This window comes from Dermacentor andersoni, chromosome 10 (genome assembly GCF_023375885.2).
Source record: "Dermacentor andersoni chromosome 10, qqDerAnde1_hic_scaffold, whole genome shotgun sequence".
In the NCBI taxonomy this organism is placed as follows: domain Eukaryota; kingdom Metazoa; phylum Arthropoda; class Arachnida; order Ixodida; family Ixodidae; genus Dermacentor; species Dermacentor andersoni.
The window spans coordinates 23527700-23542420 of record NC_092823.1 but is presented as its reverse complement, the minus strand read 5'-3'; the positions used below and the strand labels follow the sequence as shown (position 1 = coordinate 23542420).

The 14721-nt window shown below is 50.0% G+C and overlaps 1 protein-coding gene across 1 annotated transcript; it reads right to left on the bottom strand.

The window, feature by feature from the left end:
- Positions 1–1247: 1247 nt before the first annotated feature.
- On the bottom strand, positions 1248–14014 carry LOC126518984 (uncharacterized). Its single transcript, XM_050168597.3, has 2 exons — positions 13582–14014; positions 1248–2471 (listed from the first exon to the last, which is right to left on the bottom strand). Exons 1-2 carry the CDS (start codon positions 13921–13923, stop codon positions 1365–1367), a joined length of 1449 nt encoding a protein of 482 aa, XP_050024554.1. The 5' UTR covers positions 13924–14014; the 3' UTR covers positions 1248–1364.
- Between the last annotated feature and the right edge of the window lie 707 nt (positions 14015–14721).

Below are 14721 nucleotides of genomic sequence, written 5' to 3'. Positions count from 1 at the left end.
CGGTTTCTGCAATGTGAACCTAGTAACGAGACTCGCATTGCATTTCATTTCGCGTTAAACGAAAACGTAACATTAGAGAGGACGGGTGTTGACACCCACAAAGTGGTGTCTCTTTGCTTGCTACTCCTGCGCGCCAGTGCAGGGAGGAAGGCAAGCGCGCATTGAGGAGCCCTCTTTCCAATTGACCGTCAGCTGCGTAACAGGTGAATACCGCAATTGAAATTTATCAAGCGGGTGAAGCGGCCGTATGAGAGTGAGGGCGAAGTTTGTCGTTATTCGATGTACTCTAAAAGCAGGCGCCCGATGCGGACAGCAGCTCCCTGGTGTGGCCTTGCAGCCGCTCATCCGACCGGAGGGGTGGGCCGCATATTTTTGATCGCGATTGCACATCACATGACCACGATGTCAAATAAAAAGTTGACAGTAGCCCTTGTCCGCTGCCGACGCTTTCTTTAGTGCCGAGTCTTTCTTTTGCGATCCTAAATCATGTGATATATGCATCAACTATGCCTTCTAAACGTCCTTTTGAAAACCAAATTTTATCGTAAAGTTGATGGCACATATGCTAAAACCGGTGCCGTCCACAGAATTCGTGGATGAGACCGCTATATTAGCTCTAATTATAAATAGCTATAATTCGCAAATTGTAAGATATGCTGTACATAAAATAGCGAGATACGTAATTAGTGATACGGTTAATCAAATGCGCATCTGATCGCTCGTAGACGTCATGTCCGCCTCGGCGAGTAATTTAGTTGAAGGGTAGAATTGTCCTATCAGCCAAAGGTAATTTTTTTCAAATATTGGTACAGCTAAGACAATGACTATGTTGTTAAGATGATTCCCCTTTGTAGGTGTGCCATAAATGAACATTGGAAAATAAAACAACGTACCTGTAAGTTAAACAAGACTATGCGATAGGAATTGAGTTAGCATGCACGGATTGTGTCGTCAGAAATGCGAGCTTTTAGTGTCAGCACTGAAGGCATCGTGTCTAACGTTCTTGCGGTTTGGCTTTTATGTACATAGATTATATATATATATATATATATATATATATATATATATATATATATATATATATATATATATGTGAACAGCAAATATCCACCATGATAGAATATGTGGAATTCTCCGTCTGCGAGTCACCTACACAAACAGTTCTGGATGGAACAATACACAGTTGAACGGCAATTTTATAAACTTACACTAAAGCGATGTCGGGTAGATAAGTACACATTGAGAAATTATTGAAGAAAACCGAAGCTTTACTTTTCTTTCAACGAAGGCATTTGGAAGTGCGAAATTTGTTTCCAGGAAATAAAACAGCGTGTATTTATTGAAATGCGCAAAATTCCCCTCATTTATTCTGCTACGGGCTTCGGAAGAAGCTCCCACACGATATGAAGCTTGTCCTCCGTGACGTACCCTTCATGTTCAAGATCATTTAGGCTAAATGAAATGCCTTCGGGGAAGCAGCCAGCGTTGTCTGTTTCTCCGGGTCTTCCAAACCACCGAAGTTCACCGGTATTCTGCCACACCTTCTGGCACTGTTTGCTTTGGGACGGATGCTTGACGGTCACCAGAATGTCCTGACTGAAAGGCCACTGAAGAAATTCGTCGATCACACCTTTGTGAAGCTGAAAATCAGGATGCAGTAAAACATGGTCTCCCTCTTTTCTGAAGTACACTCCTGGTGACACATGATAGCCAGATATGTATATTTTTTCTTCCGAGCAAAGATGAAAGCCTTCAGCATATGCCCTCTTTTTCATTGCTTCGTATCCCTTAGCAATAAACTCATATCGCTTAATGTTTATTGTGTGTAAGGCCAGCTCTTTATGCAGTGTGCAATGTCCTCCTTTCTTCTCAGTGTGCTTCGCTCCACCAATACCAGCCACACTTCCTACGCAATTTAGGGAGAATGTCCTTGCGGTGTCCTGCAACACTTCCTTCAGCTCTTTTATTGAATCCGTTAAGGTTCCTGCAAGCACACGTGTCTCTTCGCTGTGGTCAATCAATCTTTTCTCGACTGAAGATAACGTAACTGTAGATTGTGAAGTAAGGTGATCCAAGGTACTATTTCCGCTTGGCCTTTGTAGCAGTGCTTCTTTGACCGTGTTCATGCAATGTGAAATCTCATTTAGCCGGTCATTTTGGACAATATGATCACTAATTACTTCGTCTAGCCTGTCTTTAATTTCAACTCCTCGCACGTCTAAGCTTGCATTCAGAGCCATCATCATTGCTTTTTCGTCAATGTGTGACTTTTCTACAGCACCGGACGTCAGAGACCCCGCATAGTCTCGGCATTTGCTCTGTAAATGCGCGGACACATTACTACGCGGCACCAGCTTTGAACATTTAGGGCACGACGTAGCGTGGTGCTCACAGTCATTGCAAAAATGCTTGTTCAACTCTGATGCAGGCAAAACAACGTCGCAGCCGCGTTCTTCATTCCAACATTTGATCTGAAATGAAAGAAAAAAGAGCGTTTAAGCAATTTTCCATAGGATCTTCAGATTATTTTCTATTTTAACATATTCTATGTTATTTGATGTCTTCGATCTTGCTGTCACACGGGCACTAAATAATGTTCTTTTAAGATGTTGACATACTGCAGACAGAAATGGTTCGGAAGAAAGAAGAAATGCGGCAGCGACAACCTCATTTGAGTGCAAAATTACACGAACTATTGCTATTTGGCTTAAAGAAGGATTTTCACTAATCGTGTTAATTTTCAGGAGCGAAACGGCGACGCCACTTGAATCACGTACGCAAACTGGTGGTATTTACATTGCGAAAGAGAGTGGTTCATGAAGGTGAAATATCTTAGTACGTCGAGGTAACTTCGTTTGCTCCGATTGGGTGGCGTTGCGTTCACGTTCAGCAATCCGTTTTCGTTCCGGTAGGCCACTGAAATCCTCAGGCGTCTCAGCCGCTTAACGACAAGGAGCGGTTTGGTATAGTGCTTATAACTTATAACTTATGCCTTTTTCTTTTTGCTAAATGGTTTCACATACTGAAGTGATGAGGCAACGAGGAAAAGCTGCTTCCGGTAACCATGATGTCAATATTTGGAAAAAGACAAACACTGCTCGATCTCGTAATCGCATGCGTGCGTCAGCGCTGCCCTAACACACATAGCCGACAGGATACTGACACGGACAAGCCCAAACGTTCAACAGAATTTTATTTCGGTCAGAGGCGTAAATACAAGGAGTGTGCTAGAAATTCCAAATCAAGCAAGAAAGATATGGGTTCATCTGGTTTCAATGGCTTTATTTAAGGTTGTTACTTCATTGTACATGAGCGGTGAACTGCTTATAATAATGTCACGTGGTCGTGACGTTGAATAACACAGTAGCAGTACTGTGAACGACAAAACTAACTTTTATTGGGCGAACTTGTGCCCACAAAACAGGCTACACTTATAGCACAACGATAGCGGCGAGCACGCTCGGCGATCGTCGAAAATCTGCTCAGCGGGTCAAGCGCGTCGGCTTTTATACAGCAGTCGTCGAATGTTCCAGACTAATCGCTGGGACCCGCGCGTATTCCACAATGTTCTACGCCATTCGCGTCAGGCGATGAAATCAGATAACATAAGGTTCGGCGACAACAGACAGCCGGGTAGAATCATCGATAACTTTCCAGAAACGTCGGATACATGCAGGCGCGTCCGTCGCTGTGCGATTACAGTTGTTAAGCGGCGAAACGTGGTCGCCCGATAAAGATAAGTACACGTGTCATTACCCCCCTCTTAAAGAGCATCGCCCCGATGCTGCTAACAAACGAAAGTAACAAAGAAAAGCACTCGTAGCAAAGAAAACAACTAAGGAAGTTCATCAGCGTCCGTAAAATGGTTTAAGGCGCACCACGTGGACCACTTCAGATCGTGCGCGGCGCCGCTGGGAGTGCGAAATGCCGTCTGGCACGACCTCATAGTCTAGTGCGCCAATACGTCGGATGACCTTGTAGGGTCCGAAATAGCGTCGCAGCAGCTTCTCACTGAGTCCTCGTCGGCGTATCGGGGTCCATACCCAAACACGGTCGCCGGGCTGGTACTCGACGAAGCGTCGTCGGAGGTTGTAGTGTCGGCTGTCGGTACGCTGCTGGGTCTTGATCCGTAGGCGGGCGAGCTGTCGGGCTTCTTCGGCGCGCTGGAGATAGGTAGCGACGTCAAGATTCTCCTCGTCAGTGACGTGCGGCAGCATGGCGTCGAGCGTCGTCGTCGGGTTCCTGCCGTAAACCAACTTGAATGGCGTGATCTGTGTTGTTTCTTGCACCGCCGTGTTGTAGGCGAAGGTGACATACGGCAGGGTCGCGTCCCACGTCTTGTGCTCGACGTCGACGTACATCGCTAGCATGTCGGCGAGGGTCTTATTCGGCGAAGGCCGTTCCTCTGTCGGTGATGAGGACTTCTGGAGCACCATGTCGCAACAGGATGTCCTCGACGAAAAATTTGGCCACTTCGGCTGTGCTGCCTTTCGGTAGAGCTTTAGTTTCAGCGAAGCGGGTGAGATAGTCCGTCGCCACGACAATCCACCTATTTCCGGCAGCTGATGTCGGAAACGGTCCCAACAAGTCCATCCCGATCTGCTGAAAAGGTCGGTAAGGAGGCTGAATCGGCTGTAGTAATCCCACTGGTCTTGTCGGTGGTGTCTTGCGTCGCTGACAGTCGCGGCATGTCTTGACGTAACGGGCGACATCGGTGGTAAGGCGCGGCCAGTAATACCTTTCTTGTATCCTCGATAGCGTCCGGGAGAAACCGAGGTGCCCAGCGGTCGGATCGTCATGTAGGGCGTGCAGTACTTCTGGACGTAGCGCCGACGGAACAACAAGAAGGTAGTTGGCGCGGACTGGTGAGAAGTTCTTCTTCACGAGTAGGTTGTTTTGAAGCGTGAACGAAGATAATCCACGCTTAAATGCCCTTGGGACAACGTCGGTGTGCCCTTCCAAATACTCGATTAGGGCTTTTAGCTCCGAGTCTCCTCGTTGCTGTTCGGCGAAGTCTTCCGCGCTTATTATTCCAAGGAAGGCGGCGTCATCCTCGTCATCTTGCGGCGGCGGGTCAATGGGGGCGCGGGATAGGCAATCGGCATCTGAGTGTTTTCGTCCGGACTTGTAGGTTGCAGTGATGTCGTATTCTTGTAGCCTGAGGCTCCACCGTGCCAGCCGTCCTGAGGGGTCTTTTAGGTTAGCTAGCCAACACAACGCGTGATGATCGCTGACCACCTTGAATGGCCTGCCATATAGGTAAGGGCGAAATTTCGCTGTGGCCCAAACGATGGCGAGGCATTCCTTTTCGGTTGTAGAATAATTGCCTTCTGCTTTTGACAATGATCGGCTAGCGTAAGCTATCACGTGTTCATGTCCATCTTTTCTCTGGACTAGGACGGCACCGAGGCCTAGGCTACCGGCGTCAGTGTGTATTTCGGTATCGGCGTGCTCGTCGAAGTGCGCAAGTACGGGCGGCGACTGCATGCGTCGTTTGAGTTCTTGAAATGCGTCGCCCTGTGGCGTTTCCCACTTGAACTGGACGTCACATTTAGTTAGCTGTGTCAGCGGCTCAGCGATGCGTGAAAAGTTCTTGACAAATCGCCTGTAGTAGGCACACATGCCAAGAAATCTACGCACTGCCTTCTTGTCGATGGGCTGCGGGAACTTTGCAATGGCAGCTGTTTTCTGCGGGTCGGGGCGTACTCCGGATTGGCTGATGACGTGGCCTAGGAATAGAAGCTCATCGTAAGCGAAGCGGCACTTTTCTGGCTTCAGAGTGAGCCCTGATGACTTGATGGCCTCTAGTACTGTGGCAAGCCGCCTAAGGTGATCGTCAAAATTTTCGGCGAATACAACGACGTCATCCAAGTAAACGAGACAGGTCTGCCACTTCAATCCTGCTAAAACCGTGTCCATCACGCGCTGGAACGTTGCAGGCGCCGAGCACAGTCCAAATGGCATAACCTTGAACTCGTAGAGGCCGTCTGGGGTGATGAAGGCGGTCTTTTCACGATCTCTTTCGTCGACTTCTATTTGCCAATAGCCAGACTTGAGGTCCATCGAGGAGAAGTATTTAGCGTTGCAGAGCCGATCCAATGCGTCGTCTATCCGTGGGAGAGGGTATACGTCCTTCTTCGTGATCTTGTTCAGACGACGATAATCGACGCAGAAACGAAGGGTTCCGCCCTTTTTCTTCACCAGCACAACAGGAGATGCCCACGGGCTTTTCGACGGCTGGATGATGTCGTCGCGCAGCATTTCGTCGACTTGTTCTCTTATAGCTTCACGTTCTCGCGGCGAAACTCGGTAAGGGCTCTGGCGAAGTGGTCGAGCGTACTCCTCGGTGATTATGCGATGCTTGGCGACTGGTGTTTGTCGAATCCTCGATGACGTCGAAAAGCAGCCTTTGTATCGCCGGAGCAGACTTCTGAGCTGCTGTTGCTTAATCACGGGGAGACTTGGATTAATGTCGTAGTCTGGTTCGGCAACCATGGTCGTCGGGGTAGATGCGGCGGAATCCGAGAGGACAAACGCATTGCTGTTTTCCAGAATTTCCTCGATGTATGCGATCGTCGTGCCCTTGTTGATGTGCTTGTACTCCTGGCTGAAGTTTGTCAGCAACACTTTCGTGTTTCCTCCGTGCAGTCGAGCGATCCCTCTTGCGACGCAAATTTCACGGTCTAGCAGTAGACGTTGGTCGCCTTCGATGACACCTTCTAAGTCAGCGGGTGTTTCGGTGCCGACCGAAATAACAATGCTGGAGCGAGGCGGGATGCTCACCGGATCTTCGAGCACACTCAAGGCGTGGTGACTACGAGGGTTCTCCGACGGTATCGCATGGTCTTCCGACAGAGTTATTGACTTCGACTTCAGGTCGATGACTGCGCCGTGTTGGTTGAGGAAGTCCATGCCGAGAATGACGTCTCGTGAACACTGTTGGAGGATAACGAAGGTGACAGGGTAAGTCCGGTCGTGAATGGTAATTCTTGCCGTGCACATTCCAGTCGGCGTTATGAGGTGTCCTCCGGCGGTACGAATTTGAGGGCCTTCCCACGTAGTCTTAACTTTCTTCAACTGGGCGGCGATGTGTCCACTCATGACGGAGTAATCAGCCCCTGTGTCGACTAAGGCGGTGACTGCGTGGTCGTCGAGAAGCACGTCGAGGTCGGTGGCTCTTTGTCTTGCATTACAGTTCGGTCTTGGCGTCGGATCACGACTGCGTCGCGTTGACTTGTGGCTGGTATGTGACGTCGTCAGGTCGTCTTTCGTCGTCGGATTCTTTCCTTCCAGACTTCGTCGGGACGGCGGCGTGTCGTTATGTCGTCGAGGTCGTTTCTTCGGCGTCTTCGTCGGCGGCGGAGGATCTTCGACAGTTCGACGGACAGCAACCGCACCTCCATCGGTTGCTGCTTTTAGTTTTCCGGATATGGGCTCGCTGACCGGCCCCGAGCTGGGCCAGTGTATGGTCGGCGCTGCGGCGACAGGTAGCGGCCTGGTGATGGTGAACGCGACGGTCGTCGAGAACTCCACTGAGTAGCCGCGAGGTAGTCAGCGATATCGCGAGGGCGTTCACCTTGCTGCGGGCGCGGAGCGTTGACGGCGAAACCTCGCAGTCCCATTTCCCGGTATGGACATCGTCGGTAGACGTGACCCGCTTCCCCGCAGTGGTAGCAGAGCGGGCGGTGGTCAGGAGCGCGCCAAACGTCGGTCTTCCTCGGGTAGCTCCGCTGGGCGACGGGTGGGCGCGCTGTCGGCGGCGGCGGCGCTGGTCGACGGAATTGCGGCGTAACAGGGCCCTGGCGCGGTCGCTGAGGAGGGCCTTGACGGCGTACGACGGCGGCGTAGGTCATCGCTTCGGGTTGGGGTAATTGAGGTTGCACCTCCGGAACTCCAAGCGACCGTTGAACCTCATCTTTGACGATGTCAGCGATCGAGGCCACTTGAGGCTGCGACGACGGGAAGATCTTCTGAAGCTCCTCTCGTACGACTGCCCTGATAGCCTCGCGCAGGTCTTCGGAGGCCAGTGATTGAACTCCGGCATAGTTTGTAGCGTTGGTGCGGCGGTCGAATTGCCGGTTTCGCATCTCGAGTGTCTTCTCGATGCTAGTGGCCTCGCGAAGAAACTCGTCGACAGTCTTCGGTGGGTTTCGTACCATACCGGCGAAAAGTTCCTCCTTAACACCACGCATTAGTAGCCGGACTTTCTTTTCCTCGGACATTTCCGGGTCGGCGTGGCGGAATAGGCGGCTCATTTCTTCTGTAAAAATCGCGGTGGTCTCGTTGGGCAGCTGCACTCGGGTTTCCAGTAGTGCTTGGGCTCGTTCTCGGCGTACGACGCTTGTGAATGTCTGCAGGAAGCCACTTCGGAAAAGGTCCCAGGTCGTTAACGTGGCTTCTCTGTTCTCGAACCACGTCCTGGCAGCGTCTTCCAATGCGAAGAAGACATGTCGCAGTTTGTCGTCGCTGTTCCACCTTTAAATGCAGCGACCCTCTCGTACGTCTCGAGCCAGGTTTCCGGGTCCTCGAATGTTGAACCGCGGAACGTGGGGGGCTCCCTGGGCTGCTGCAGCACGACGGGGGATGCTGGGGCTGCCATTGGGGAGGACTTGGTGGCAATCTTCCTGCACGTCTCAGGTAGGAGTCCGTGCTCTGGGGGCAGTCCTTGCAGCCGGCGGCTAGCTCGCTGGTCTTGGGCGACGTTGGTTTTGTCCTCGGGCTTCGGGCTTGGATCGCGGCTTTGCGGGGGCGTTCGGTACATGAACGCACAAGCACCTCCACCAGATGTCACGTGGTCGTGACGTTGAATAACACAGTAGCAGTACTGTGAACGACAAAACTAACTTTTATTGGGCGAACTTGTGCCCACAAAACAGGCTACACTTATAGCACAACGATAGCGGCGAACACGCTCGGCGATCGTCGAAAATCTGCTCAGCGGGTCAAGCGCGTCGGCTTTTATACAGCAGTCGTCGAATGTTCCAGACTAATCGCTGGGACCCGCGAGTATTCCACAATGTTCTACGCCATTCGCGTCAGGCGATGAAATCAGATAACATAAGGTTCGGCGACAACAGACAGCCGGGTAGAATCATCGATAACTTTCCAGAAACGTCGGATACATGCAGGCGCGTCCGTCGCTGTGCGATTACAGTTGTTAAGCGGCGAAACGTGGTCCCCCGATAAAGATAAGTACACGTGTCAATAATGCCTCTGACACAAGAAACGATTTAGTTGAATGACTGCTTGTCCATGTCGATATCCTCTGCTGATACAGCTCCGCACGCACTGCATCGAGGAGCTTCCCAGTGCGGTGTTTCAAAGCTGGTGTTACCTAATGTCTCTCTAATTGGACTGGAGAAGTACATTCTCACGGCGGTTGAAATCTCTTTATATGCAGATGACATGTGGATACGGTGCTGTGGTCGTAACAGATGCGCCCTACTAACAAGTTTCCTGAAAGCTATCAATTACATTAAAACATTTCTATTTGCGCAACGTCTAACGATGTCACCAGAAACGCGTGCCGCCGTTCCTTTCACTAGGCGTGATGTCTCGTGCTGTCCGATGCGGTACGTGTCAAGTTTCTGGGGGTGACAATCGACAGACTAATGACATGCACACCGCATATTCGAATTCTGAGAGCAAGAATTGTGTGACACGCGAGCACATTGAGTATCCAATCACGCAACGCTGGGGGCAGCTCTGTAAATTCTCTGTCACGCATGGGAAGGCTCTCTGGGAAGGTTTCCTACGATGCAGACTACCTGTGCTAAAGGGGATTTTCTAAATCGACACAAAGGCGCTCACTGGTGTGTAAGCAAAAGTCCGGAGAGTGTACCTTGGACTGCCGAAAAAGACATCAAGTGTAAGAACCCTTGTAAAAAGGAGACGCCTATCGGTTCCAGTGCTTCTGCAGCAGAAGTTTCTTAGAGTACACATGCGCTTTGCTGCCAGAGTACCCGGTTATCCGCTTGCTTGAGACATTGGTACTGTGATGCGGAGCTTGCTCCCGCTCTTGCGGCCTACGTGCTTTAACAAAACATTGTGTGTGTGTGTGTATATATATATATATATATATATATATATATATATATGTATATGTATATGCATATGTGTGTGTGTGTATGTGTGTGCGTTGTTAAGTTTGTATTACTGTACTATCGTGAGCAATATGAGCAGGAACACGCGAGCGCGTGGGAAATAGCCTCGAAACCGACGTGGGGCGATGCGTTGCGGCCGCTGTAGGAAACAAAGTGGAAAGGGCGCCGCGGTTCCGCCAACTGTCGGCACTCCCGCCTCACTAGCGTTGCTGCGTAACGGCACCGGATTGCATGTCACCGGGCGCTAGCGATGATAAGGCGGTTATGGCATGCAGAGCGTGGACCGCGCTGTCTGTAGTTCAGCGCAAAATACCGCTGTTAACCTTTTTTGTTCCTTTTTTCTTTGTCTGAGTGTGCGTATGTGGAGCGGTCAGACCCGACTCTTAGATATTTGCAAGCATGCGACAGGGAATATTTTCTGGCCGACTTCTTAAAAGGTCTATCGTAAGGCCAGTCGCACCTTTCATGGAAACGTTCGAATCTTTGATGAACAAGAAAAGAATAAAAACGCTACGTCACGGCCGACGCGCATCTTTAATTTCTTTTTCGTGGCAAATGCTTATAAGGGAGACCACGACTGCCCGCGGTTAGAAGTGCGTTTCAGCGTCCTGCGATGTCTCGAGTGCCGTTGAATAAGCGGGAAGAAGTCGTTGAGTTGTCGAAGAAAGATTACTCGCAGCGAAACATTGCTGCCTTGACGGGCTGCCGGTTAAACACAGTCAACAGGATAGTGCAGGCGTACCGAGATGAAGGACGCATTAAGGATGCGCCGCACGAGAGGCGACCTCGCGCCACGTCGGCGGATCAAGACCTACAAATTGTTGCTGCAGTCAACGAGAAGCAATTTCTAAATGCGAAGGAGGTGCGCAGTACTCTTGCCCTGGAACATGTAAGCGACAGCACGGTGCGGCGAAGGCTAAGGGAAGCCGCCCTCCGTAGTCGTATCGCTGCTCAGAAGCCCCTTCTCACAGTTGCCAACAAGACTGCTCGCCTAAAGTTCGCTGTCGATCACCGCAGCTGGAAGGTCGAGGATTGGAAATATGTCATCTTCTCTGATGAATCTACGTTCTCAAGCCGCTGGGACCAGCAGAGAAGAGTGTGGCGCATGGAGAATACGCGCTTCTCTCCGCAGAACGTCAAGCAGGTGGCCGCAAGTGGACGCACGTCAGTAAACGTGTGGGCGGCTATTTCGCGGGATGGCCTAAGTCCCATTGTAAGAATCCCTGGGAGACTTACGAGTTCTGCATATTGCACATTGCTGGAGCACGAGATGGTCCCCTATGCACTGAATGGTCCACACCCGGATGGGTATTATCTATTCCAGCAGGACTTGTCTCCCGTTCACACAGCAAAGGTCGTGGCACGTCTTTTAGGCGAACTAGGGGTAAGGAGCTTGGAGTGGTGTGCGAAGGGTGCAGACATGAACATCATAGAACATGTTTGGGCACGTATGAAGGCTAACCTTTCAAGACTCTCCTTGGACTCGACGACCAGTGATGAACTGTGGGAAGCCATAAAGCGCGAGTGGAAGCATCTTCAAGATGACAAAGCCTTCATCGAGGCTCTCTACGTGTCTCTGCCAAAAAGAATGGAGGCCGTCATTCAAGCAGGCGGAGCCATGACCCGTTATTAACGCATGAAGCCTGCAAGGAAAGGTCAAGCTGTAACACTGATGTATTGGGATACTTTTTGTGTGGATGAAAATTTTGTTACCATTAAGCAATCGTCTAATAAAACCTTTAAATTCACTGCTGCGTACAACTTTTCTTTGTTCACAATAACCGAGACATAGAAAAACACGCATAACAAAACAACCCTGCTTTTTCCTGCGTGCGAGCGCTATTACAGGCGCCACAGTATCACGCCGGTATCATTGCGATACGTTCCGCAAGTATGATAAAAAGAGAGCTAGAGATATTTTGCGCTCAACTACAGACGGCACGGTCCACGCTCTGCATGACATAACCGCCTTATCATCGCTAGCGCCCGGTGACACGCAATCAGCGGCCATTACGCAGTAACGCTAGTGAGGCGGGAGTGCCGACATTTGGCGGAACCGCGGCGCCCTTTCCACTTTGTTTTCTACAGCGGCCGCAACGCATCGCCCCACGTCGGTTTCGAGGCTATTTCCCACGCGCTCGCGTGTTCCTGCTCATATTGCTCACGATAGTACATATCATGATCATCACCCAGTACCTAAGCATGTCGGGCGAACAGTCAGGTTAACATCAAAATATCATTAAAACATAAAAATTAAAATTAAATTGTGGATTTTTACTTGACAGAACTACGAGGCATTTATGAGCCAATTAGAAGACCTTGGGGTTTTTTCACGTGCACTCGCTCCCCTTGAAAGGCAGCCGCCACTGCAGCAAAGCCACTAAGCAACCACGGCGGGTGGTCAGCGGTGGTGCGGCTGCCGGCAACGCCAGAGCGTAGCCATTGCGACCACACCTCTGCTACTAATTGGCCACATCACTGTGTGACTGCTGCAAATCACAGAAGTGGGTCGCGGACCCATCCTTTGGTTGGCACGGAGATTTCCCGATTGGCGAGCGTAGCCGGCCGATTCTCCGCAAACAGGTTGCGGTGAGTTGCCGTGCCGCTAACGTGGACGAACATTAAAAACGCTCCCATTCCACGGTAAACTTGTAGACGCACACCCATGCCATTGAGGGCTTCGTTATCACAGCTTCGGCTGACGATTAAATATACGATGGAAGAGTTATTCTCCGCGATACTCATTTGCAAAGCGTTGCGAGTCCAACGCAGATGGAGCAATCCCAGACAAGCCGACAGCCACACAATCCTGGCATCACACTTGAAATGTTAAACACTGTAGTTGTATGTGGTTTCTTAGAAGAGAACAGCAAATATTACAGTGCACTTTAGCAAATCAGTATGTCTATTTATGATTAAGACACGCAACCTAGCGTCCTTCGCAGTGTACGATCAGCTGTAGAAAAAAGGTCGGAGAACAAAAGACGGGAAAGAATACAAGAAAACTTCGACACGCCTGCGTTAAAATGCGCGATGAAAACGAAAGTAATGCACCCTATGCCGCACTAACGGATGCGAGTAAGCAAACCCGAATAGAAGGGCAGTTCATAAATCAACAGCGCTGCCGCATACTCGCTGCTTGCTACGCGGAACATACCCGATTGGCACGAGTTCCCACAGCTTTAAGTCAGTAGCAAGCGAGACGTACTTTAAAAAATTATAGCGATTTAAAAGTAGCATAAGATACATACAAACAACAGCGTCAAAATATTTTGCTTCTCTTCACGGTTTCCCCGCCTATGTAATATTTCCATATTTCCTTTCATCTAGCTTACACGTGATTCCTCCGCTCTAACAGCAAATGACCATAATTTCTAAAAAAGCATGACCACTTTACTTTCCGAATATATTCGATTAACTTTGCTAAAATAATCTGGATAACACTGACACACGAATACGTTTGCTCGTCCTCCCTTACCTTGCGCCTCAGCAGGTATTCCAAAGGAAATTCTCTCCACTCAGCGTCCTCTGGAAGAAATTGGTCACCGTCGAGTAGACAGGCGTGTCCGTCGTCGAGTACGCACTGCTCGAAGCAGCTTATGCAGAGCACGTCTCGACAGGGCAGAAAAACGGTCTTTCTGGGCAGCACGCCACATGCGCCACATATTCTGTGAGCAGGAACAGGCTCGAGGAAATGCAAAGGTCTCCAGTCCAGTTCCTCGGTAAAACCGCACAGCGTGTACAGCTTGCCTTGAGAAGCCATGACGAACGGCGCATACGTCGACTGCGAAACGCCGTGCCAACAATTCTGCGGAAACATGGAAGCCTTGCCAGTGCGCTATATAATCTCAGCTGTTGTCAAGACTACTATCACACTGATAATGGTACGGACAGTTCCTGACTGTTCACGGTGCCGCTCGCGAACTATAGATGTAACGGCGTGGAAATTATCTACCCGCCTGGCTGCGTAAATGTTGCTACCGACAATTTTATCGCCTTTTTCGTATTGGCGATTTATAGTAAAGGTCGCGAACCGTTTAAGGCCGTGGAAAAATAATTTACTGACGCGTCAAGGGGCAGGCTACGATGGAAGCGCGACTAACTGCGAAATGAAGAAACAATTGGACGAAGAGAATAATATCTTGCAGAGACCGTCCGGATATCTTTAAACAGAAGCTTTCTTTCCAAACCACCTCTGTGATTCCTCACTGTGGCTGCTGGATGTTCCAGCTGACTTGCGAATAGGTCAATCCTTAAAATAATATTTAAACTATTTGCCCATTGTGGGATCGAACCACTGTCCCCCAACTAAAGCAGCCTAATGTTCTATTCATTAGGCTACAAGATTTCCTTCGAAACCACAACCTGGCACACCATTACGCCCAATCGCACGTACACATCGATGTCAGGAAGGCCAATGAGCTTGATCACCGTGTGTGTCCAAATGCGCAGGACGGCTGCGTGAGGAAACATTCCCGCTCGCCTGTTTCCTTGGCACCAGACACGTAGGAATAAACTGGGCGAATCTATGTAATTTAAACAACAGCTTCAAGCACGCCTCCAATCACTCATGCCCCTGCCACACGGGTCATACGGGCAAGCTTGAGTGCACTTTGAT